We start from the raw sequence: 26649 nt of genomic DNA, 5'->3' as shown, positions 1-26649 counted from the left end.
TGAATAAAAAGGTGAAACTAAGTGAGTGTCGTGTACACATCTTTCCCTGCTGCTCTGACTGATTCACTGGAGTAATAACAGGAGAGTGGGCTGCGCTTTGATATTTAATGTTGCATTCATTACAGACAAGTATGTACACAGTTCAACACCATATGATCCCATAGCTTCAACAGCTCTCTGGTGTGAAAGGGTTCATTACAGCGGCAGTAATCAAAAGCTGTCCCTCCACATGGACTGAAACAGGTTTAAAAGTACTGTAGGACAGTGGGTCCAGCGGATGCTGAGTCGTCCTCTCCATCTCCACATGAACAGCTCTCTGGCCCCGGAGCACGATGCTGTGACAGTCCTGGAAAGCCAGCGTCGACTCAGCGCCCCCAGTTAGAAGCCTTTGCTGGCCAACCATTCCTTCAGCTCCTTATCGAAGTGACCTTTGACTTTCAGGGTCATGGTGACCTCATTGACCTGCGTGGGCAGCTCTCTCCCCGTCACCTCCTCCAGATACTGCTTCACGTCCTTCTCCAAAGCCCAAATGTCCCCCTCCACTTTTCGAACGAGCGTTGTCCTGCGGCTACCGTGGGTCAGGTCGGTATAAACCGGGATGTTGTGCATGCGGGAGCGGCGGATCATGTACGGCAGTGGCGGTGGTGAATCCGCCGGAGGGGTCCAGCCAGACGGGGTGGGACCGGCGTGTTTAGGCGGAGCGGGGACTCGCGACGGTGGGATGAGCCGCTCTACGAAATTGTATTCCTCCGTGGACTCTAATATCACCGTCTTCTTCTTTTCTGGAGCAGCGTTACAAACGAACCTGAGCCCGACAGCGGCGACAGGAGGTCCCGGTGTCCGGCCGTCCAGACTGAAGGCCCCACGCAGCGCCCTGCGGAGTACGATAGACCGGAGAGTGAAGCAGGCCGCCATGTTGTGTTGTGTAGTAATGTAAAGCCCGTGGCCCGGAAGTAGTCAAGAACTTCCTGCAGCATTAGGCAATTCCATTTTATTCATTTAAAAAAAAAAAAAAAAAGATTTAAAAATTCTATTTGTTTATTTTTATGTATTTATTTAAAGGTGTAGGGATATATATTTTTTTAAAATATATTATCTTACTATGAGACTAAAAGAAAGCAGCTTATGGTTCTTATTAAACTCAGGTGCTTGTAATGAACAGAGGTGTTATTCCGCAAAGAATGCACCCAAAGATATATGGTTGTCTATATGTGAAAAACGACCCCTTATATGGAAACGGCATGACAATTTGAAAAACCGTCCTTGGGTGCTGTGTAGTCTTGTCTTTTTCTACCTCTTTTTCTACAGATAAGTCGTTAAATAGGGAGAGTCAATCATGTCCAGAGTGAAACGTCCGTACGAGGAGAGTCACCTGAGGAGTGACGGAGGTCTCAGTCAATAAGAAGATGACCAATGACCATTTATCCTAATATCTGCTGGACCAGGGAGAGAATAGTCACTCAGACTTCGTGAACTGATGTGAATGCCGTATGCTTGTCAGGGATGCATAGTCTGGTCCAGAGCTCTGTGAGCAACCTTAATCTTTAAGACACGGCTGTATTTTAATAAATAGACGTGAATTTAACTTTTTGCGTCCTGCATATTTCACTAAACGAATGCGCGAGTCCTGATGTTTTGAAGGATGGACTCAACAACTGTCACAGGGTAGAAATTGAATCAAATAAGAATAAAAAAATATATAAAACAACAATTGTCATTATACTAAACTTAGAAACCTCTTGGCACAATATTTTAGTATAATATCAATGCCAAAATACATGAGGCACAGTCTCAGGATATGCAGAGCAAAAGGAAGGAGTGAAGTGAGAAGTTGTGCTCTAACTAAAGTACTAGAGACACAGAGTGGGAGGGGCATTTACAGTGTCCCTGTAACTGGAGGAGCTGCCTGACTTGTTAGTCCTGTCCACTCCCTCAACTTCTTCCGTGGCTTGTGCAGGAGTGGACTTCACCGACTAAATCTCATTTGTCCCATCGGCAGCAGAAGGACAGTTTCCCGAGAGCTGCGTGGAGTTATCAAAGAGAGGAGAATGGACCGACTGACTGGACTGGACACACCTCTGAATAAACTGGACAACATAGAGGCAAGTAACAGACTAACAAGCCCGCTCCCTTTGTTCTTCTATTCTGTTCTGTTCTTGAATGCAGACAGGTTTATTGTTGTTCACCCAATTGCTTGTCATGTGTTCCTACTGTACATAGCCCTAATTGTTTCACTTGTTCACTTTTAATGGATAGAGACAACTCAAAACTGTATATCACATCATTATCTTAATATTAAGCAGATTGTAAAACTGGCACATACAGGACAAGTCATGTAAAAAAGTGAATGTAAACGTCAGATGCAATTCTGCAGTTTTCCTTGTGGATTACTAAAGTACTCTATCACACCTCTCAAAGTTGGTGGAGACCATTGGTAATAGATGGATGTCGTTTACATCCTTTCCTTTGGCTTGGAGTTATCAAACTTACTGGGCATACAGTACAAAATAAAGGTCTACTTTATAAAAATAATAAATAAAAAATGTAATATATTCAGTATACTGTATAACGCAGTAGGTGAAGATGTGGTTTATGTTTTTTCCTATTATCAAAAGTCGGTGAAAATCACAGGTCAACTTTGGCCCTTGGCACCCACATTGGGTTCCACTGGTGCCTGAAGCATTGTTTGTTTGTTTTTTTGTTGTCGTCTTGTGACACCTTAAAACAAAGCAGTGTCTTCTAATGAGTCTCTAGAGTCTCTAGAACGTCAGCAGTGACAGAACTCCATGTGAAATCCGTATTTTGTTTTTTTTCATAGTTGTCAGCTGTGCACAGTGATGAATAACAGCTTTGTGACTCAGAGGGAGTTGCACCCAGGTGTGACGTCTCATGGGCAAAGCCCGGAGAAAATGCCTTTGCCTGTGATGTTACAAAACAGTGACTTTCTCTCAGTGGTGCAGTGGGAGATAAAGGTAGGGACATTGTGACCAGAATGATCTCTCGACCCAGAACAACAGTTCACCTGTCCTCTGGTTTCAGTGTCTGACACCACCTCAAGTACCTCCTGCTCATGAACAGAGTCAGTTTCAGTTCAGTCTCCCTGCACATGCACTTATAAGTTTGTGTGACATATTGTAAGGTTTCTAGATTGTAGGACTGTAGGAAGAGAACAGCATGTTGTGTCTTGTTGCCTTTCCCTCCAGCCCAGGTGAGTCATCACCTGTCGCTCTGCCACTCCCACTTCTCCTCTTACAGCCACACCTGAGTACATACAGTAGTAACAGAATATATATAATACCTCTCTGTGTTTGTAATAAACCACTGTGACGCATGGACACAGACACATACAGAGACAGTCAGACCTGTGAAAGAGAACAAAAGAATAACACTGTTAGGAGAAACCCAAATCATTTCTATCCTTTACTGCCAGAGCTGGATCTGTATGCACGCCACAGTGGCTGTAATATAGCACCTGTGTGACTTTGTTCTTCAGCAGGACCTGAAACTTGACTTTCTCCCCAACCTGTCCTCTCTACACTCGCAGGCACAGATAGCCCCCACTGGAAAAGGGCATCGCCCCATTAACATAAATCACTATGCCAGTAAGAAGACTGCGGCTCAGAGCATGCTGGACATTGCCTTGCTGATGGCCAACTCATCCCAGCTGAAAACTGTTCTCTATGTGGGGCCTCGGTACCGTTTCTACATCCCCCTCATTGTCCTGCTGTCTCTGTCCATCACGTTACAGGTCATCGTGGGGCTGCTGCTCGTCTTTATTGGCAAGTGACCCAGAATTTTTTCATCCTCATCTTTCTTGCACTTCAAGTACACCCTTTTTATCGTAGAATCTTTAAGTTTGGAAGGTGCAAAGAATCAAAGCAGGCATAAGAGGCTTAGCGATTTTGATGAATGAAGAGAAGATAGCCCAACTTGAAAACAAACTCCAGCCTGCCTGACAAAGGCTGAAGAGAAAATCAGTGCTTTGGTTTTTCTCTGTTTGTTCTCCTAGCGACAACCAGTTTGTACCAGTGCATTCAAAGCTGTCAGATGATATCAGAAGTCCAGATTCCTTGCACTTTGGCTAAAATGTAAATCAGTGAAATAAATAGTTTGGTTCATTGTTAAAGGAATAATTTGACATTCTTGAAAATGTACTTATTTGCTTTTTTTTGCCCAGAGTTAGATGAAAAGATTGATACCACTATAAGGGAGCCAGGTAGCTTAGCTTGGCATTAAGACTGGAAACAGGGAAACAGGTAGCCAGGATTTGTCCAAAATTAACAAAATCCACCTTTAAAGTTCACTAATTAACACATTGTTTTTAATTTGCAAAAAATCAGAGTGTAAAAACAAGAACTTAGGGTTTTATAGGAAGTTGTACCCACTATTAACGTGTTAATAGTTAATGAGCTAATTAGCTCTAGAGATAATTGGAGGTGGATTTTGTTACTCTCAGACAGATCCAGCCTGTTCTTTGTTTCCTGCCTTTATACTAAGTTAAGCTAAGAAGCTGCTAGCTGTAGCTTTATATTTACCGTACAGGCAAGAGAGTGGCATCAATCTTGTCATCTAACTTTGCAAGAAAGCAAGTATATTCCCTAAAATATCAAATTGTTCCTTTAAGGCCTTACTACAGTTTACTTTACCCATACTTCAAATATTGTGAATGTTGCCCCCCCCGCTCATCATCCTCTTACATAACTAATTTTGTTTTTCCGTTGTGCAATTCTGCGCCACTAGTGAAGTACGATCTGAACGACATGAGGAAACATGCCAAGTTGAACAGGATGAACAATGTAGCTACAGTCTTTGTCTTCTTCACAGTCCTCATCAACATCTTCATCACAGCGCTCGGCTTTGAGGGACATTTTGCCACGTAGGTCATTACAGAACACAAACTTACATACAGCAGGCTCTCTTACTATTGTAAACTTGTGTGACTTTGATCTTTCTATTCCCAGGTCATCGGCATCACATTTGTCAATACCAGGGCCTCAGCTCCCTCTTCTGCCCACTGACCTTAATATGACTGGTGGCAATTAGACCAGTCTTTGGACCACATAAGACATCTGGCATAAGACATTGCATTATGTCAAAGCCTTGAAATCTAAAGGGTTGTGGTGGGACTGCGGCCTTTTTGTGACTTCTGTATGAGCTCCCTGGTCAAATCATGACTTGTTTGGGCATAGATTCACCATCAACCACATCCTCAACTCAGGATCACAGCTGTTAAATTCAACTCCACCAAAGACTGACAATGAAGAACCTCAGTTTGAATACATTACCACTGGCTCATCTTCCTTTGAATCAAGATGCCAACAGAGAAATACTGCCCCACACTGCAGTGGGCTGACCCTGACCTTTGCAGTGTTGGGTTAATCTGTTAGCAAATGCAAAAAATCTTCTCATTTATTGCCATACTATTTAAAGCTTCTATCTTGTCAATATAACAGTGCATTATATTGTTTCTGTACAAATGTTAAATTGGTAGAATTAAGCTGGTTTATAGTTTTGTTACTTAATTAATTACATTAGTGGAGAATGTCACAGTGCTGTATGTTTGGAAACATGTCTCTTATTCTGTCAATACTTGACTCTTACTTTTACCTCATGAACATTTTTGCATCCAATAGGGTTTCTCTCATCTCCAGTGTCATGTTTTTACATTTTACAGTTATGTTCTATTATAGTCTCTAAGGAGCTGGACACCTGATTTCATCTATTTATTTTTATTAATACATATAGAAAACTGTCTGGTTCTTGATTGGACATGATGTGAAAGGCAGCTTGGACATATGAAAGACAACCTCAGTTCACAAGTGTGTTGTGCTACATGACATCATAATGTCTATCTTGCAAATAAGAACAAATCACATAGTAGAGAAAAGCTGCATAAAAGAAATCACATTGCAAATACACAATACTCTGCATGGATAGAAAAAAATGGTATATTTTATGCAAGAAAGCAAAACTCAAGGAGAGGAATACCATTATTATTTTTCTTACCATCAACAAATGCCATGAAAAGATCACAACCTTGACCAAACTAAACATTTTAGTCTGTGTCAGTACTTTCTGACTTTCCTCTTCTGTCTATGGCTCTCAGCCCCATGCCCACAGGCTCCTACTGAAGATTGAATTCTTTACTGACTCAAAAATATAGTTTTTTTTAATTTCTGAAAAAGAATCAGTCATTTTAAAAAATACCTGGGCACTGTAGATTGTAGTTTTCAGTAAATATTACCCAGTGCTTTTGTTGGGGACTATTTTCAGTGGCTGATTAAATGACATTTGGTGCAGTTTTTTTTTTTTTTTTTTTAAATGTCTCCACTCTACAGCTGTGGCTGGAGGCATGGATGGATGAATGGATGGGTTGTCCGTCCATCCATCCATCCCATTCAAGTTAAAGGAATTCTCAGGAATTCCTTGAGGGAATTTCTTCAAATTTGGTACAAATTTTCACTTGGGACTCAACAATGAACTGATTACATGTTGGTGGTGAAAGGTCACTGCGACACCACAAAACAAGTTTTTGGCCATAACTCAAGAATTCATAAGCTAAAATGACACAATTTTACTCAAATGTCTAATAGGATAAAATGACATTTTATATCATAAAGGTCACAGAACATCTTCACTGTGACATCAATGAGAATGTGACTGTATTTCCTGCAACTTGGCTGTTTGGCCAAGGCTTATTTTCTTGTGGTCATTTCATGGGATTTGGATACAGTAAGAAATTTAGACTACAGCTAGCCTTTAAAAGTTCATGAAATGTGGTCAAAATGTGTATTGGAATAAGAAAAACAGAAAAAAAGTCCTCTTCACTTAAACATTAATGGAGAAGTAATGCCTAATGAAAAAAAAACCCTGACATCCTAACAACAAATCAGATCATTGACTCCCAAAAGGATTTTCTTCATTAATTATCACACGGCAGTAGGCGTAGTAGAAGAGAGCTGCTAACACAGCTAACAGCAGCAACAACCGAATCATCTTCCACATGCAGCCTCCAGACTTTGTGACCGGCTCATTGGATCGTACTGCACTGTGATTGGTTATTCTGTTAGTCATCTGGATGGGGGGCCTGAAGCACAGGAGGAAAGAGTAGATTTAGACCAGGTGATGAAGTCATTAGATCACACAGACCAATAATTTATGCTACCATACTCACTCTGTATCTTGGTCTGATTCGTCATCCGGGTCTGGCTCAGTGTTGCCTCTTCGTTTCAGCCTGGATGGAGGAACACTGTACTTAAATTTCAATTTAGAAATGTAGTCAAAGATATTTACACAAATTAACCCACACTACTGTCAAGTAATTGAGCAGCTTACTCAAGCACTGTACAATATTAAGGTACTTGTATTTTATTTAAATATTATCATTTTATGCTGATGTATACTTTTTGCGTTGTTACTAGTTTGCAGAAAGTTAAACATTTGCAAGTGCAGTAAGAATATTCTAACCTGTTTTCAAAGCAAATCAACTTGTTCCAATTATTTTCTAAAATCAAGTTTTTCAATCCATTATAGCGGTTTGGCTCTAGGGATGGCGAAGTTAGTTGGCTGGCCCACCAGGTTTGTCCACAGAAATATTTCAACAACTATTGGACAGGGTTTCATGAAAATTAGTTCAGACATTCATAGTCCCCTCAGTCCCATCAAACTCAGCTGTATTTTGTGTTTAGTGCTAAACAGAAAAAGTTAGCATGCTAAATCACTAAACTAAGATGGTAAACATGGTAGGAAATATGTTAAACCTCAGCATGTTACCATTATCATTGTGAGTATGTTAGCATGCTGCTGATGTTAGCATTTAGTGTAAAGCACTGACGTGTTTAAGTACAGCTTCACAGACTGGCAAGCATAGCTGTAGACTCTCACTGGCGTATCTACTAATCTTGTTGCAAATCAACACCATGGATGAATTTTTTTTTTTGCGAGGTATTTACGAAGACTACAGTCGTAAATAAACCCAGCTACAGATAATCTGATTTGCATAAAGTGCAACTAAATAAAACCTGAAGCTGCACTGTTTTGACATGGAAATAATGAAGCACAAAACTGAAGATTTTTGCTGCTGAACTTAAGAGTACTCGTAGAAGAGAAGACACTTGGGAACGAGTGTGTATTATCCAGCACTGGACTGAAGCTGCTGCGAGCCATTAAAAGTGAGGAAAAACGAGGGGGACCAGTAGGAGACAGAAAGGTAACGCAGGTTGTTATATTTCTGCTCTTTTTTCTTGTGTTGTGGTGCTGAAGTGAGAGCTGCTGTAAAGTAACTTTATAATGCATCTTTTAATTTATGTTTCTCTCTCTCTCTCTCACTCACTGTCTGTCTTTCTCTGCTATATACTCTCTGCCTCAGTGTGTTTCTGATAGAAAAGTGCTGCACATTTTACACCTGCTTTTCTCAGATAATACATTTCAGTCAGTTTCCTCTGCTGCAGTGGTCAGTCTGCAGTGATAAATTGGGGGCAGCAGATATTTGTATTAATTTATTAATCTTCATTCTCTCCTTCCATATTTTTACACTTTTAAACAAAAACATCTTAAAATACATATTTCACGACATATTGCATTTACCTGTTTAAGGCCGTCTTGTTTCAGACTACAGACACCTATTTTTTTTTAGAACATTTTTAAATAAGCTGATTTGAATAAAGAACAGCTAGAAATATTCCTCTATTCTATCTGATGATACGTCTGTACTTTTACTTAAGATTTTGAATGCAGGACTTTTACTTGTAATGGAATGTGTTTATACCATGACATTGCTACTTTTACATAACTAAATTATAAGTAAAATGAATTCTTCCACATAATATATATTCCCATATACAGGAAATTAACTATATGACAAACAGAACATCTGGGGCCAGATTGTACTCCACCACAGGAGCACTGGTTGTTTCCTGGGTCTGTGTGTGCACTGCACTGAATTGGAACTTGGAGGTGACAGGGTTCATGCACAAAGCAACTTAGGGTGCGAGATGGATGGGTGGGTTACTAGGAGCCTGATAACAAATCTTTCCCCCCTCACAGTTTCATCAGGGCTTTATCTTGTATCAACACAGTTTAAATGCCTTGTGCTTTTTCCGTGTGTATGTGTTGAAATTGTACTCACATGTCTGCAAAACCCTCATGTCGAACCTGTGAAAATGAAAGGAGAATAGATTGTGAGATTATTTACAGTCACAGAGCACAGGAGTTTGGTTCAAATAGAAAGGAAAAGGAAACAATCAGGATTTACCGGGCTGTGGTATGTGATGTAGGTAATTTCCTCCTCTGTAAAGATAAAAAACAAGACAGAGCACATGTCGGACCTCATTGAAATAAACACGTGTTGACACTTCTGTACATAAGTTTATGATAATTCGATGATAATAGAAATTAAGAGGTCAGAGAGAATGAACACCAGATGGCACGTTTGACAAGGAAAGCTCCTTGTGCTGAAGTTTGCCTGTAATTATAATTTCTTTAATTTACAACATTGTTATGTAAGATCTGTTCTTAAAGTCACATATGATGAGGAAAAAATACTCAAAGTCCGGATGCTTATGATAATATGGTGATTCTGGGCTAAAAATCTTGACTATTTCCTTATTGCTGAATCCAATTGCTAAGTATAATTTGATTAGGTCATCCACTGCAGGCTTAGCAGCGGCGTCTGTAGTGTGATGAGATTGATCCAACCTTGCGAAGTGAAGCAAAAAGACAAATGTTCAGTTTTTTTCTCGTTAATTTATAACTTTATAATCTCAGGGAATATCCGAGTTTCTTCCTTGTGAATGTACGACTTTAATCTTGGAAATTCAGAGTTTTTTCTCTGAGCATGATCCCTCTCCCCTAGCTCTGTAATTTTTTTTTAACCCACAATGGACCTAATACACTACTGTAAAGTATTCAAGTAGACATTACTCATATTTCTTTCCATCGACCACTTCATAGAGCATCAAACTTTGTCACACTCATTTGTCATGTATTAAGAAATACTAATAATCATTCATAGTCATTATTATTGCTGCTTCAAAAATGACCTTTAATTGATTCAGTGTAGCTACAAAGATACAATGCACACATGAAAAGCAAAATTAAGTTGTGCAATAATTTTAGGAGGGCAAAATTAGATCTGTTGGCTCCATGACCTCAGTATTTGCCCCGAAATGCATGTGCTCACCCAAAAGGCCTAGCAATTCATATTATTGAAATCCATGCTCACTGTAACACGGTGCATGCAATATGTCAAGCTGTGAAAATATCTGGCCAAGCTTTAATTTCTTTATAATGTGGCTTCTGTAGTTTCTCCATGATCAACACTCCTGTCCAGGCTAATTGGAGCCCTGCACTTTGGGCAGGCTTCGCTTGTCAGTAGGACTGAAATACATTCCTGGCATCAATGAAGCTTCGGCAGCACAGCACCAGTGGTGGACCTTCCATTTCAGCTGTAATGACATTAACACAACAAAGATGAAAAATTTCTTTCAAACTGACGAAAGATCCTACACTCTACTGTGTACTTCTCCTAAATCCTTTGTGGCTCCACATATCAGTGTTTCATCTGTATTCTTTTAACATTGTGTGCTAAATTTCTTGAACAAAATTTGAGTGTTTTTGCTTTAGCTTGAAGTATTTGAATAAGTACTACATATAATAGTAGAAGGAGTTGAAGTACTTGAGGTAGTGTGAAATGTAGTAGTAGTAGAAAGCGATGAGGTACTTGAAAGTAAATCGATATAGAGTGCAAGTATTTTAAAAAGTATTTGATGTATCTGAAGTAGTAATTGAGGCAGAATTTAAATAAATTGAAGCAGTAGATAAAGTAGCTGAAGCAGAAGTTGAAGTACTTTGGCAGAAACTATAGAAGATAAAGCAGTATTTGTACAAGCTGAATCAGTAATTGAAGTATTTCAGGCAGTAGGTAAAGTCACTGAAGCAGTAACTGTAGACTAGTAATTTGAATATTTAAACTTAAACTTAGCTTAAACCTATTGATGTCTCATAATAATCAACTCAAGTCAAAGTTTTTAACAGCCAAAAATAAAAAAAATATGTCTCAAAGGGCTGTACATCAACTATGAACAACATAGCAAAATACAAAAATATCAAAACTGAGATAAATTACATATAAGACAATATAAACAAAATACCACACACAAAACTCCTGTACATTTACACGTGGAAACAGATGAGAAAGTACATTAACAAAAATGTGCAACATATAGCGCATGTACGCAACCATGAGCACATAAACTAAAAACAAAATGGACAACCATAGTGCAGAACCCAGGGCAGGCTAAATAAGGTTGAAGTGATGATGTGAATAAATGTGCTTTGAGTTTGCTTTTGATCGAGTCAACCAAGATGGCTTCTCTAATTTGGATAGGAAGAAGATTCCAGAGAAGAGGGGCTTGGGAAAAGAAAGCCCTCTCACCTACTGATGTTTATTTATTTTAGAAATATTCAGGAGACCGGCATTTTGTGATCGTAGAGCCCTAATAGGTATATGAGGAATGACTAGAGGTGAAAGTAGGATGGTGCAAATCCGTGTAATATTTTATAAGTTAAAATAAGAATCTTAAAGTCAGATCTAACATGTACAAGATGCCAATGTAATGAAAAAAAGAATGGGGGGTAATATGATAAAATTTTCTACTTGTGGTTAATGTCATAGCAGCAGTGTTTTATACAAGTTGTAATTTGCTTATAGTTGATTTAGGTAAGTCACAGAAAAAGGGTTTTACAATAGTGAAGTCAAAAAGAGAAATGTATGAACAAACGATTTAGCATCAGTGATGGAAAGAGCGGGACGGATCTTGGCAATATTTTGTAAATTGAAATATGCAGTCTTTGTAATATCGCTGAGGTGTTTTTCAAAAAAGAGATTTGGATTGAATAGGGAGGAAGTTCGTTATCCACTGTTTCATTTCTAAGAGGCATTTTTCAACTTTTTTCCCACCTCCTGATGATAGTCATTAGGCTTAATGGAGATGTAAAGCTGAGTATCACCTGCACAGGAGTGGAAACAGTTTGTAATTATTGATAGTTATTGGTACCAAGAGGCAACCTGGAAATAGAGAAAAGAATAGGTCTGAGCACAGATCCTTGTGGCACGCCATAATTGACCTCAGCGTGGTCTGATGCAGTTATTATGTAGAACAAAGCGACTGCCAAGGGAAAATCACTGTGATAATTATAAAAGTGGTTAGATGAGACATAGCTTAGCGTTTTCATAATTTTATCTATATGTATGTTGAAAATTGTGCTATCAGTGACAGTTTAAACATGCAGTAGTAAATGTGTGAAAAAGCTGAAATCAGTGCAGACTGACTGCATATACTTATCTGAAAACAGGTCCTAAACTGAAGCAAAAGAGAGAAACTTACAGATTTTGAGTTGCATTGCTTCAAAAATGGCATGGGCAGATCGAGCAGAAAACTCTCAACCTTTTTATACTAGGTATGTGCACGTCTCTTTGAAATTGTGGGGGTTTTAACAGAAGAGACGACAGTTAAATTGTGTCAAATTGCTGAGCTAATGAGTGTGTATGGGAGAGCTAAACCCATTATAATCTGAACGCTGCATGACACTTAAACTGGGATTTATCAAAAATGATAAAAGATATCAATAAGTTAAACTAAGGGATAAGTTGGAGCTAACCCTTACATCAAAGTAAGTCTATCAAATTGTCTGTTTAGCAATTGATAACCTGTCTCACTAGCTTTCAAAGCCTGAATGATCCTGTAGGCTAAATGCTGAATCGCTCTGATATCAGATAAAGACTGTGTTTTGTGTGTAGATTGCATTTAGTTAATTTACTGTCTTCATATTTTATATTATATTTTGTAGCTGAGCAGGCTGGAGTTGAGGAAGCAGTGTAGTACAAAGGATTCTGGATGTCCAAGTACTTCAAAATAACGTCTGTGAACAGGGAATTCACTATCTCCAAAATAAACTCCTGCAATTAATGTGGTTCTTTCAAGTTGTATTGTAAACTGAAGAAAAAAATGTGCTAAGAGGTTATAAATTCATAGGGCAGAATCAGCTTTAAGTTGTACTTACACTGACATATGAGACACTGGAAAGTGGCCTTCAAGGTCTCCACCTCCTGCCTGGTGAACCTGTCTTGCATTTGCCCGCTTTCCTCATCTCTGCTGCCAAAGTAGGGAGAGCCTCAGCCACCTGGATAAACTCCTCAATGGCCCCTTGGACCCCCCTCAGGTTAGTTTGGCTTGACCCTAAAAAAGGCAAACATGTGTATGGTCAACTGTCCTGTTGTGCTCTGTCTCATTTGTCTTGAGTCCTGCACAGTGGAATGGTGCATGTCAGGGGAATGCAAATAGTGGGAGAATAGGGTTTGTCATTTGGCCTGACGACAGTTCTAGAGGAATGTTAATGAGGTCAAATTGACAGGTTTCATCCTCTGGGGATCAGGAATGTAAATATCAAATTTCATGACAATTGGCCCAGCATATTCTTGCCAGTGGGGCAAAAATTACTCTAGTGAAAGTTATATACCACACTCTCTATAAGCAAAAGGATTAACTTAATTTGGGGTGGGTGGAGGGGATAATATTGCATTAACCATTTAGCAATTACAGCCATTCTTATACATGGTCCTTCATTTTCAGATGCTCAAAAGTAATTGGACAAGCAAACATAATTACAAGGATTATTTTTAATAGAGAAGTCCTTTGCAGTCAATGATGGCCTGGAACCCATGGACATCACCAAATGCTGAGTTTCATCCCTTGAGATGCTTTGCCAGGACTTTACTGCAGCTGCCTTCAGTTGCTGCTTGTTTGTGGGTCTTTCTGCCTTCAGTTTTGTCTTCTGGAAGTGAAAAGCATGCTCTATTGGGTTGAGGTCAGGTGACAGACTTGGCAATTGAAGAATATTTCGTTTAGCTTGGTTTGCTTTTGCAGTATGTTTTGGGTCATTATCCATTTGTACTGTGAAGCAACATCCAATCAGTTTTGCAGCATTTGGTTGCATCTGAGCAGAGAGTATAGAACTATACACTTCAGAATTCATCCTGCTACTTCTATCAGCAGTCACGTCATCAATAAACAGCAGTGACCCAGCTCCTTTGGCAGCCATACATTGCCATTCAATAACACTGGCTCCACCATGTTTAACAGATGATGTTCTACGCTTTGGACCATGACCCATTCCTTTCCTTCTCTAGACTTTTCTCTTCCCATCATTCTGGTACAAGTTAATCATGGTGTCATCTATCCAAAGAATCTTGTTCCACGACTGAGCAGGCTTTTTTAGAGGTTTTCTGGCAAAGTCTAATCTGGCCTTTCTGTTCTTAAGTGTTACCAGTGTTTTGCACCTTGTGGTAAACCCACTATTTACATTCATGAAGATGTCTCTTGATTGTATATTTTGACAATGATATGCCTTCCTCCTCGAGAGTGTTCTTGACCTGGCTAAATGTTGTGAGGGGGTTTTTCTACACCAAGGGGAGAATTCTGGAATCATCCACTTAAGTTGTCTCCTGTGGTTTTCCAGGCCCTTGGTTTTGCTGAGCTCACCAGTGTATTTCTTCTTTTTAAAAATGTACTAAATTGTTGATTTGGCCACTCCTAAAGTTTCTACCATCTGTCTGATAGGTTTGTTTTGTTTTTTCAGCCTGATGATGGCCTCTTTCAATAGCATTGACACCTCTTTGGACCACATATTGAGAGTTCCCATGAACAGCTACAGAATGCAAATCTAACACATGGAAAATACCAAATAATTTTTAGCCACTGAAAATGAGGGACTATGTATAAAAATGGCTGTAATTCCTAAACCGTTAAGGTAATATTTTGAATTAAAGCTAATTCACTGTCCAAATACATATGTACCTAACTGTATATATTACTGTCACCAAATTTTGTTTTACCTTGAGTACTTTCTTGGAGGTGGAGATGGAAGAGGGCGAGACTGTGTGCTCTGAGGGGGAAAACGGAATCTGAAACCACTGCCTGAGTATACAGTATGTATGAACCACCTGCTGTGGGTACTGGCACAGCTGAAACTGGTACCCAGTTTTGACCCTCAACAAGATATGTTACCTCAGTGGTGAGTTCAACATGGAGAAAGTAGTCCTGGGGTGGAAAAACTACACCACCACTTTCTTTCTCCATAAGCCAGATGGTCCGGGGTGGATCTGTTAAATGTAACAATGAAATAAAATATTAAAATACTGTTAACATGAAGTTATATTATAGACTTTGTGCTTTGCATCAAAGCAATGATAAACATGATAAACAATGATAAAGACTACAGTCTACACCTGCTCTACATGAAAAAGTGCCCTGAGATAACCGGTTATCATTTGGCGCTATATAAATAAAATTGAATCGAATTCAAATTGAATGTAAACAAAAAATACCTTTTTAAATTTTAAAAAAGGAGAGAGAGAGGAGTTAAATTCAAAACTGATTCTAAGTTTTGATATAAGCACAAAGTGGTTGATAGATGACTTACTGATGTCTTTAGATAGTTGGACAACGCTTCACCTTAGCTGCATTTTTTTTTTTCTTTTTTGCATAATGTACTGCAGTTTTGAGTTCTGGCTTTCTTTAGTAAATTGATAAGGATTACATACTGTATATTTTGCTATCAAAACCAACTGCTTTTGTTGGCCTAACATTAAAGGTTACAACTACAGGGCCAAAGCTGAACCCAGCCACAGAAAATAAATGTTAGCAGCAAACTGGCCACATACTGGTAGCTATGTTTTTTATGTGTTGTAACAATCAATTAACAGAAACCGAATAAGTATATAAAGAAAATAACTAATACTGTACCTGAAACATCTGCAACATATAGGCCACGGTCATATCAATGACTCAAACTGTGCAAGTCTTCTGCCTCCTTGTCAGGGCACATAGTTTTCTATCCATTGCTGTTTTACAAGCACCAAAAAAGACAAGCATTACCCAAGGCTTATATTGCCTTGGGTGGGATGGTGCACGCCTACACTATCTGCTGGTTGTGTTGAAGTATTGCAGGACATACCTGACATAATTAATGTCATAATAGTAGTTTTTATTTTATTCAGATAACATCCAAATGGTTATAAATATGAATAAATAGTTAAAGTATCTAGCTTTGGCAATTACTCAAGTAGCCTGAGGGTGAAATAAAAATGGACCCAAAAACAATAACAATTAATAGGCATGTATCATAGAATCTACATTTATGTAATTTGATAAATGAGTATATTCTCTTTCACTAAAAATGAAAACCAGATACTAAACAACATTTATTGATACATGGGAAATCAATTCATATCTAAAATCACATTTCTGATTGGCCACATCTTGCCATAATGTATTTTGTGTTGACAATAAAATAAGCTATAAATCACAGTTTCAGGATCTTATAAATAAAATAAATACATTCAAATTTAATCATGTGAATTGGGGGCAGGATGGATGCAAGAATGCATGGATGAATGGAGATGCCTGTTCAGGATCTATGTACAAAGTAGTCAAATGAATTCCGTTTTGCAATGAGACCAGAAAATGGAACAAGACCCGTGCACTGTTCTTTTTTCGCACAGCTCCAGTGGTGTGGAGCACAGAGCTAGAGACTCAGGTCAAGTAGGCTATCGCTGGGAAGCCCTGGGGCAGAGAATTGCAATTACTCTGGCTCCAAGTTGTACAAGTTACTGGTCAGGAGTTTTGAAAATGAAAAAGCCAGATGCCAGACTCCTCATCTCGTTTTTGCACAGCTCTCCAATACCAGGTGTATAGTGCTGGGACTTCACAACAAACAAAGTGAAAGAATTAGAACCAAATATTAAAAAAAGGGGGAAAATAAGGAAAAACCTAACAAAAATTAACATACATATGAACGCACACAAGAGTATTACTTAATCTGGTATAATACTTAAGAGTCTGCATATAAAAGTTTTGGTTATTTTTTCATTACAGGTTTTTAAATGTGACAGTCCTTTAAGATAAATACTGTATGCTCAGATCTGTTTGTTTAAATGCAGTATAAGATTGTAATTTTAGTTTCATTTTATGAATGTAAAATTTGGCTAAAATAATGAGAAAAATTAACGACATATTGTTCATTGCTAGAGAAATTAGGATTGTTGAATAAATACTAAAACAAATCATGTTCTTTAGCTAAAATTTCCTTACCAAAATATATTTTAAGATCCAACTGAAATCAACCCAAAACACTGTCATCTTGTACACACTAGCATTTCTACCATATAATTACAAAAATAGCATTTGGGTTCTATATTAGGAAAAATATTTAGAAAAAAAACAAGCAAGTTACAGGGTATGGGCCTGATATTGGAGAGACCATTTTCTGTTACTACCAGCTGTATGGAGGGGGTGCAAATTCAACAGTTTGGATGCCAATCTTCTAAATATTAAAGGAGAAGAAGAATATCGGAAGTTTGGCGATGTATCTGGTGCAAACACCTGCCCATGATAATGGTAAACTGGCAATTGTTTGTCTTTCTGACAATTTCTATGAAACATGAGTTTCCCTACTTTGGAGCGAAATTATGAAATGGAGTTATGAAGCAAAACGGAAGTTCATATCCAAAATCTCGTTAACTCTGGCATCCATAGGTGTTCAGAAGGGGGTCTCTGTTGCCAACATAAAAAAAAATTGTCAGAGGTATGGACTGGTGAAAAAAAAACGGGGAAGACTACAACCCATCAACTTGGATTTGCTGTGGAAGGTGGCATGCAAGAGGTGATCACTGTTTTTACACCACTTTATAGAATCATTAATTATGGTTGTTCTACCACCCAGATAACAACATCCAGAGGCTCTACTCCTCATATCTGGTGACTTTAACCATACAGCACTAGCTTACACACTACCCACCTTCACCCAGTATGTTAAGTGCCACACCAAGGAAAAACCAGACGGACAACATCACAGCCCTGTACAAAAAAGCACTAGTCGACTATCTACTGAGGAGAATAAGATCCCTTGATGTACAGGGAGCAGCACTGAAGTCCTTTTATGACTCAGTGGTTGCGCCAGCCAACTTTAACACGGTTGTCTGCTGGGGAGGTTGCATTGCTATCACAGACAAAAAATAGACTAATTAAACTGATCAGCTAGTCTGGATCTGTCCTCGGGTGCTCCCTGGACACCTTAGAGATGGTGAGTGAGATGAGGATGCTGGTAAAACTCCAGGCCATCTTGGACAACTCCTCCAACCCCTTGTATGAGTACCTGTGTGCCCTGAGCAGCTCCCTAAGCAACAGGCTGCTCCACCCATGCTGCTCTAAGGCGTAATTCTGCAGATCGTTTGTTCCTGCAGGAATCAGACTCTATAATAGCATCCCAGCCCTGCACATAGTGATCTCAGCCTGATCATTACTATTGGCAGGAGGAGTGGTATTTACTTAATAATCTTGCACTACTGCTTGCGAGTGCCCTTTTAGTTCAGTCTTTTGCATCGCATGTGTCACTTTGTAGCGGTTACATGTCAGGGCCTCTCATTTTAGCCATTTATTTATTTGGCTTTTGTTTGTTTACATTGTCTTATATAGACGTAATTTTATTTATTTCTATATTGATATGGATATTAGCACTGTGTAGGTGGTAATTTTATGCCTTGTATGTTGGTGAATACTGTTTGTGACTTGCTGCTGTAACACCTAAATTTCCCCACATTGGATGAAGGAAGTTTCATCTCATCTCATCTCATCTCCCTCAAATGACCCTGTCCTGATTAGGGGACCAACTGCAGGAGGAGTCAGGCCTTGGCTACATTCACTAACGGCACACCAGAATGCTGTATTCAATAATACTAGGGAACTATTTCCCACCACACCAGCTTCAATTAAATATGCTATAAGTCATGACTTTCAGGTAGCTAATTTTAAATATTGTATTGTGTTTTTTTTTTTTTTTTTTTACAGTTATACACTGGTATATATATATATATATATATCTACTTGCACACAAGTAATAGTACTAATAGATGTCTTGGATAACATGAAGGAATGAATGAATTTAAGTGATGGTTCTTGGGGGGGGGGGGAAATCATAAAGCTGTTCTCAGTGGCAGACAGTAATCTATGGTATTTATAATAATTAGGGTTGTAACCCCAAAGGGGTAGAACTCTTCTGTATTTGTGCCAGTTTATTGTTATTATTATTTGTCTTCTGCCATGGCTCAAATTGCCGTGAGCTGGTATGAGCAAAACCCATGAAACTTGGCTCAATAACTGGAAATTATGTGCAAATGCTTCCCAAGAAATATGACTGCAATCTACAAAAAAGCTCTACAAAAAATACTCTATTAAAGTCCACTATGATTGATTTCCTTTCTAATTTGCATAAATGAAAACAAGTAATATGAATAGAACTTTTTGGATTTTGACTATCAGCGCCATGTTTGGTATAAAGCCTTGGGGGACTGAGATACACATTTATAATAGAAATGAGCAAGATCAATCTAAAACAAAATATCTTCACACAGGGTGTGGCTTAGTGAATATTAGCCATAACTCATTAATGATTTCTCCAACATCAAGAACATCATAAATCTTGGTACATGTCTTCAGTCCATGAATGTGAATAGGTTTACCAAAGTATTTTGAGCCCAACCTATAGGGGGCGCCACAAATAGCATCTGAAAACCTGGGGTACAGAATTTCACCAAAATGGGTGTGCATGCTCTGGGGGCAAGTATTAACCAAAATTGAAAGTGCCATATTAATTGGTGCAAGTGGGCCTGGACTACGACATATTTGCACATAACAAGATGCTTTTGATCCCTCCATATTAAACTCACTGGAGACATCCTGCGCTATCTCCTGAACACACACATGGAGGTTCGTTCTCAACCGATGAAGACAGGACAAATGGTGGAACTTTGAGTGTGCAATTATTGAAATGCTGCATACTCTGTAATGATGAAACAGGTATGTGCTTGGTCTCACTCCTTCTTTAAACAGAAATTAACTAGCTGAAGTGACTTTGCTCAGTTTTGTCAAACCTGACACCAGCTCATTGCTGCTCACAGATTTAATTTTAGGAAATTAAGCTGCTTCCTTCTGTTGAGAGCAAAAAGGGTTAGAACCTGCAAATTGCTGGTCGTCATTGTTGTTAATATTTTTTTTAGGGTGTCCGGAACCTGAGTCCAACCCCATATAGTGGTGACTACTACAGAAAGAAACTTCATGCAGGCCAAAATTAAAAATTTGTTATGTTTGGGGTGACCCATGTTGAGGCCATTGATGGTTAAATGGGAAAATTGGTTGGCCATTCCACCATGCCAATCAAAAATAAACTCACCATCTACGAGGAGGTTTATAGGTGTGTATAAGTAGTGTCTTGTACATATTGTTTTGCTGTGTTATTGAATTATTGATATCAAATCTTGTTATATGAAATGTATTTGTAACAGATTTCTAAGAAATAGCCTGTGGAACAATTTTATCTAGGCTACATCATCCTCCTAATAGGTATTATTCTTTTACGATTTAAGCATCATTGCACCTTAAAGTTTAATCAAGATCAGTGAGAAATATTTCGAAAACCTGCTTAACTTACTGTATAGATGTAAAAGAATGTTGAATGTTTCTACTTGAATCTTCAATTATTAGGACAGTTGGGGTGTGATGAACGAAATCAATGCTTTGTTATTCTTAAAGGCAAGCAGTACTTAATCACTGCTTATGGAATCAACTTTGGATAGACTGTGGGACCGAGTTTCACCTGAGCCTTTTCATGCAGGAGAAACTGGCTGGCTACAGATACAGCACAGCACAGACCAGCCATCATTTATTCAGATGCCATCCACATTGGTAGGTTTTTTTCTTCTTCTTCTTTTATTCTTATATCATAATGTACAATATGCCAGCTCTGATAATTTATTGTTGGGTAGAGTTGGCACGACGCTTTTTCTCCCCTCATGTTAAATATACTCTTAAACAACAGTTGGTTTTGATTAGGTGGTACCTTTAGCCAAAAGCCATGTGTTATTTGCCGCAATTTCACATATACGAGTTGCTTTGCAACCAATACAGAGCTGGCTGACCATGACAACTTGGTGTCTTGAGATAAATTCACAAATGAAAAACTATGGGCAGCAACTGAAAAGAACACAAAGATCCACCTTCTAAAAAACGCCGAGTTCAATTGCTTTTTAAGCACACTGGGTTTGTACACAAGCAGTTGTGTAATAACTAGGATGATTTTCAGTGAGCTTGCCATTATTGCAAAATACCCCCTGAAACATAAGAAAGGGTGGAAAAAACTGATTACAAGATTCTGTACTGTAACTGAGTAATTCATCTATATACTTAAACTTTTTGATTTTATTCAAAACTAGACTGGCACTCAGTAGAGCGCATACCTCTGCCAAGACAAAAAAAATGCCCTCACTCATAAAATTAAGGAAAGTGATTAAAAACTCCTAGATCCACCCCTTTAACTGGATCCACATAAAAATTTAATGGGTTCTTCGCTGGCCCATGCCCCATCCCAAGTTTAGTGCAAAGCGATTCAGTTTTCAGTTCTATAGAGATTCCATAAAAAGAAAGTCAACCTTTCTATTTTGTAAAAAGATGAAAAAGCACAATGTTTTCTTTTTCAAGAAACTCATTCTAATGACATGGATGAAAAATTCTGGTCAATCCAGTGGGGAGACTGCTATACTTTTGAACAATTTCCTTGGGAAAATTTAAACCACTAACAAGGACACTTTTGGTCACTGGATAACTTGTGTCTTTGAAATAAATAACTTTCTGATCCTGGGAAATATATATAAGTATAACAACCTTAACCAAAACAAAACTATGATTACTGATATAACAAATTCTATAAAGGAACTACATCAGTGGTATCCTATGGAAAATTTTATATTTGGAGGTGATATGGAGATTTTAATATGGTGATGGATGAATGTCTTGATAGAACGCCGTCAAAATACCAGGGACACCGTTACAATCCTGTATTGCTTTATTTTTTGTAGTGTTTTTAAACTGAAAGACACATGGTGCACTGAAAATCCTGGTACCCGATTTTTCACATGGTTTAAACCTGATGGTTCAATCAAATCCAGAATAGCTTTTTGGTTAGTGTCTACAATTTCTCTAGCACCTCTAACAGATCACTGTAATGTTAAACTTATTCTTAAACCCACAAACATATGTCTAAGGATAAAAGGGACTTGAAATTTAACTCAAACCTCTTAAATAGCGAACCCTTTTGTCAAGAAATTATAGCAATGATCTATGATATAATAATATAATTGAAGATTCAAATTTTACAATTTATAGAGAGAGAATTTTGGGAGTATTAAAATATGAGGTATGTTTCCATATGTAATAGTAAATTATTAAGCATGGTTAGTTAAAAAAAAAAATTTGGAAATCATTAAAGAAATAAACTGTATTTGTAATAAAACAAACAAAAACTTACTCTCCAATCCTTGCTAGACAACATCTACATTATAAAAGCCAATGGAGCATATATAATATCAAGGGTAAAGTGGATAGAAGAGCGTGAAAGGAGTTCAGCATATTTTTGTAGATTGGAAAAAAAGAGACAAGAGTGGAACACTATAAAGGCACTGCTGATCGACAAACAGGAATGCATGGACCCTGATGAGACCTATCTTAGACCTATAACCCTGCTTAGTAGTGACTATAAAATTTTAACTCATATTTTTGCCAACAGACTGACTGTGTGTATCACACAAATAATCTCAGACACACAGTCAGGTTTTATAAAAGAACGATCAATTCATAACAATATACAACTTAAGATTGATTTACTGGATTACAATCATTTAATTGAAGATGAAGGTTTTATGTTAATATTAATATAATTATAATATATAATATTAATATTATTAATAGCAAAGTCTTATTACCAAAAGCTACATCTCCAAGATTCTCCATTAATAAGGGAATTAAACAAGGTTGTCCCATTTCTCCCTTGCTTTTTAATCGCAGCAGCAGAAATGCTCTCCATTCCCGGAAAAAATGTATTTGAAAAACTGATAGTGTTAGGCAAATATTTGGCAATCAGCCTATTAGCAGATGACACAACCATATTCTGTAACCAAATTCCAAAAATCTTCAAAACATTTGATTGCTTTTCTAGGCTTAAAATTTAGACCTTAAAAAATTCATAATTCCGCTCTGACGACAATTCATAATATCTCTGTTAAATCAACCATTAAACACCTAGGCATACACATCACAAGATGATAAAACACTACATAATCTCAACATTTAGAGTAATCTAAATTACTGTCTAGATCCTGTCTAAATTTTTGGTCTCAAAGAGTCATCGTTACTATTGTAAAGTTGAACTCTACCTGGTGACTTAGTGCTCTCTGATAGGAGCCCTGTAGCTGCCAATAGATATTAATCCGTTATGCATCCAGGGTTAGAACCCAACAGTACTATTAAAAAAAATGGCTAGGATCCTTCTTAAGAAATGAAAAAAGCTTATGGTTACATATTCCAAGCCATTTTGTATGACTAGGAGGCATTAACCTTGTTCTTAGATGTAATTATGACCGATAAAAGCTCCCTGTTAAATTATCCGCATTTCATTTACAGGTGCTACTATATTGGAAAATGATCCACAAGTCCCCATAACACCCCATTGTGGAAATGATGTCTTATAAATCAAAGTAATGTAAACCCGCACCTTCCTAAACTTTTGGTGAATGGACATTATTCTCACTAATCTAAAACTGCCCAACACCACAATCTGATTCCAATTTTGATAAAAATGGATATAATTCCTATGTCAAGCAATTATATCCATTTCATCAAACAGAAACTCAATCTTACAATATTTTTCCAAAGATGAAGTTAGAAATTAAGTAGAAATTTTAAAATTTCCAATTGCACCAAAAGCAAAGAAAGTCCACTTTAAGCTTCTTAATGGAATATATCCCACTGGAGAATTTTTAAGATTTTGTGATGAACACATTGAAACAGCAGAACATTTATTTTATGAATGTAAATTTGCTAGTGCCTTTTTGGAAGATTTGGATTACTGGTTATTTGCTAAATTTGAAAATTTCCCTGAACTAAAGAAAGAAAATGTGATTTTTGGTATGTATGTGAGAGATAGAACGCATGATTTAGCAATTAACAAAATTATTAATCATGGAAAATTCTTTTTACATAAGAATAGTTTCCGGAAAAACACAACCCAATTTTTCCACATATTTCACAGGGAGCTGTGTCATTGCTGGAATTAATGAAGAAGAATGCTTTGATACTCTGTAACTTAGTAGAGGAAAGGTTCTATAATAATAATAATAATAATAATAATAATAATAATAATAATTGTACATGTTGGATAATGGAACAAGCTGCCTCTTTGGCACACTGAATTGCATTGCATGTCTTCATTCATTGTGCCAAAAACACCAGCAAAGCGTTAGCAGCATTTAGGCAGTATCGGCTTTTGAGGAACGAGCTCTTGCATGTCAACATACATTTACATTATCACAAGTAAGACAATGAAAATTAGGCAATACCCCCTAAACTGGCATTTTTCATTTTACAGGGGGAACAACTGCAGATGGTTTATACTTCATGTGAGGACCCACTTAAATAAAGGACATTTATAGACGCACAAATGAACAATCAGCTATCAGACTGAAGAGCATCCTACCTTCCTCTCTGTAGTAGGTCTTATCAGAGGAGGCTTTCACAGGAGCGTTCTCCATGGCCTGTTCAAGCTTCTTCTCATACAGCTTTCGAGTAGAGTCTATGTTCACACAAATACATTAACAGTACTTCAATATCTTATACATAGTAAACAAATAATATGCAAAATATGACTTGTCTGCATCATTTAAGTGTTGGCAGGAATTTGGAGAAATCGATACATTTCACAAAATGGAGTTTCATCATGTGAAATGTTAAAATGAATAACTTAAAATTAATTGTTAATATGAAACTAGGGTTAGGGGTTTTATTGTATTGTATCATCTTATTAAGGTGTAATGCCTTCTAAAACAAAGGATAAAACAGATTTACTCAGAATATTGAATAAAAATACAAGACACTGGAGCAAATGGAAGCCTGAGTAAAGACAAATGACAAGAACTGGCAGAGTAAATTAAAAACATGAAGAACACTACTTAGAAAATATTAACTGCAAGATGGGCTAAATGGCTGTGCACTGAAATCATTGAAGCATATTGATCTATTTATTTCTTTACTTTTTCTTTCTCTCTATTACAACTGTTTTATTTTATGATTACAGTTCTCACTTTTAGACCTACATCTGTTTAAGCATGATCAAGTGGTTAACCACCAATGAGCCCATTTAAGATTGGTAATGACAATGGCAAACTGTCGAAAAAAGCTGTCTGTGTGTGTGCTTTTCTTACCTACTATGGGTCCATGTTTAATGCCGTATTCAGCAAGCAACTTGCTGATCTCCTCAACACTTCTCTCACTCAAAGACATCTGCAGGCAGGCAGGCAGACAGATCGACAGACAGATATTCAGATAGATAGATAGATAGATAGATAGCTATTCAGATAGATAGACATTCAGATAGCTATTCAGATAGATAGACAGACATTCAGATAGCTATTCAGATAGATAGATAGACATTCAGATAGATATTCAGACAGACATTCAGATAGATATTCAGACAGACATTCAGATAGATAGACAGACAGACATTCAGATAGATATTCAGATAGATAGACAGACAGACATTCAGATAGATATTCAGATAGATAGACAGACAGACATTCAGATAGATATTCAGATAGATAGACAGACAGACATTCAGATAGATATTCAGAAAAATAGACAGACAGACATTCAGATAGATATTCAGAAAAATAGACAGACAGACAGACAGACAGACAGACATAACAGGGAGGAAATTCGTGAAGTATAGGCAACTGCCCGCCAAACTAATCCAGCAGGAAAACCTCAAAGAAAAAAGCTCTGCTCAAACTGCAGTGACCAGTGGATAGTAAAGTAAAAGTAATTTGACGCTAAACCCCATATTCAAATGTGACAACACTTTATGGTTTTAGATTCATAATCCCGTGTTAAAACTTGACCCATGGCAGGGAAGAGTAACTAAATAAAACAGATTTCGCGGCTTTTTTTAATCTCGCGCGAGCCATTTAAGAAAGAAAATGGTAGATTTGCCTGTTTAAAGTTGAAAGGAAATGATTTCACTTACCTTTCAAAAGAGATAAAAGAGTTATGTGCTTGAAAATGTGGCTAAACGCAGGGCGAGATTGAGCAGACTGTAGCAGCAAAGTAGGCGTAACTTCTGGACGACGTAGATTGGCACACCTACGGATTATACTGCCGGACAACTTCTGGGTCAAAACGAGGCTTTGCTGTTAGCACAGCTGCCCAACGAAGAGGGTCATTGCTTATTTATACCGAATACATAAGGAAATGTCCGGCCTCAGCAGAAGAATATATACTATAGTGTTCAATGTAACACCGTCAGCCATTTTTCACAGAAGATAATTTGGTAGGTGACAGAGGGAAAAGCAAATCCAGTGAACGATGGCTGAATTCCGTGTAGCCGCTTCAGTTTCTGGGGCCCGGCGTCGTGCGTGTGTGCTCGCGGTCGTCGTTAGTGTTGTCAGTAAACACCTGCGCTGTTCCTGCGCTGACAAGTCAAAGCGTCTGGTGT

At 37.9% G+C, this 26649-nt stretch overlaps 3 protein-coding genes across 4 annotated transcripts; 1 reads left to right on the top strand and 2 right to left on the bottom strand.

The window, feature by feature from the left end:
- Positions 1-91: 91 nt before the first annotated feature.
- Positions 92-954, bottom strand: mrpl49 (mitochondrial ribosomal protein L49; the record flags this gene model as incomplete). Its single annotated transcript, XM_040154023.1, has 1 exon — positions 92-954. A coding segment is annotated over one exon (576 nt), but the record flags the coding sequence as incomplete, so codon positions are not given.
- Positions 955-1741: 787 nt separating this feature from the next.
- si:dkey-93l1.9 (uncharacterized protein LOC562339 homolog) lies at positions 1742-6141 on the top strand. Its single transcript, XM_040153075.1, has 4 exons — positions 1742-2102; positions 3545-3779; positions 4741-4876; positions 4962-6141. The coding sequence occupies exons 1-4, from the start codon at positions 2049-2051 to the stop codon at positions 5041-5043; spliced, it is 507 nt and encodes a 168-aa protein (XP_040009009.1). The 5' UTR covers positions 1742-2048; the 3' UTR covers positions 5044-6141.
- A 159-nt stretch (positions 6142-6300) lies between these two features.
- On the bottom strand, positions 6301-26645 carry emd (emerin (Emery-Dreifuss muscular dystrophy)). 2 transcript variants are annotated; one of them, XM_040153074.1, is made up of 7 exons: positions 26182-26645; positions 25364-25442; positions 24640-24735; positions 9254-9288; positions 9128-9153; positions 7175-7234; positions 6301-7087 (listed from the first exon to the last, which is right to left on the bottom strand). In XM_040153074.1, the coding sequence occupies exons 2-7, from the start codon at positions 25440-25442 to the stop codon at positions 6895-6897; spliced, it is 489 nt and encodes a 162-aa protein (XP_040009008.1). In that variant the 5' UTR covers positions 26182-26645; the 3' UTR covers positions 6301-6894. The 2 variants fall into 2 exon arrangements, with proteins under 2 accessions (XP_040009008.1, XP_040009007.1); XM_040153073.1 differs by lacking the exons at positions 6301-7087; positions 7175-7234; positions 9128-9153; positions 9254-9288 and adding exons at positions 9298-10445; positions 13063-13238; positions 14894-15160.
- Positions 26646-26649: the final 4 nt, after the last annotated feature.

The sequence above is a fragment of the Xiphias gladius genome, chromosome 18 (assembly GCF_016859285.1).
Source record: "Xiphias gladius isolate SHS-SW01 ecotype Sanya breed wild chromosome 18, ASM1685928v1, whole genome shotgun sequence".
In the NCBI taxonomy this organism is placed as follows: domain Eukaryota; kingdom Metazoa; phylum Chordata; class Actinopteri; order Istiophoriformes; family Xiphiidae; genus Xiphias; species Xiphias gladius.
This window is presented reverse-complemented; position numbering and strand designations above follow the sequence as displayed.

Excerpts from the sequence above, each read along its gene's own strand:
- si:dkey-93l1.9 (XM_040153075.1), top strand. The coding sequence starts at position 2,049 with ATGGACCGACTGACTGGACTGGACACACCTCTGAATAAACTGGACAAC. Across the intron at positions 2,103-3,544 it reads ATAAACTGGACAACATAGAG|GCACAGATAGCCCCCACTGG; the intron begins GCAAGTAACAGA and ends CTACACTCGCAG. Across the intron at positions 4,877-4,961 it reads TTTGAGGGACATTTTGCCAC|GTCATCGGCATCACATTTGT; the intron begins GTAGGTCATTAC and ends TTCTATTCCCAG.
- emd (XM_040153073.1), bottom strand. The coding sequence starts at position 25,442 with ATGTCTTTGAGTGAGAGAAGTGTTGAGGAGATCAGCAAGTTGCTTGCT. Across the intron at positions 24,736-25,363 it reads TAAACATGGACCCATAGTAG|ACTCTACTCGAAAGCTGTAT; the intron begins GTAAGAAAAGCA and ends GTGTGAACATAG. Across the intron at positions 13,239-14,893 it reads CCTCCAAGAAAGTACTCAAG|GGTCAAGCCAAACTAACCTG; the intron begins GTAAAACAAAAT and ends TGCCTTTTTTAG.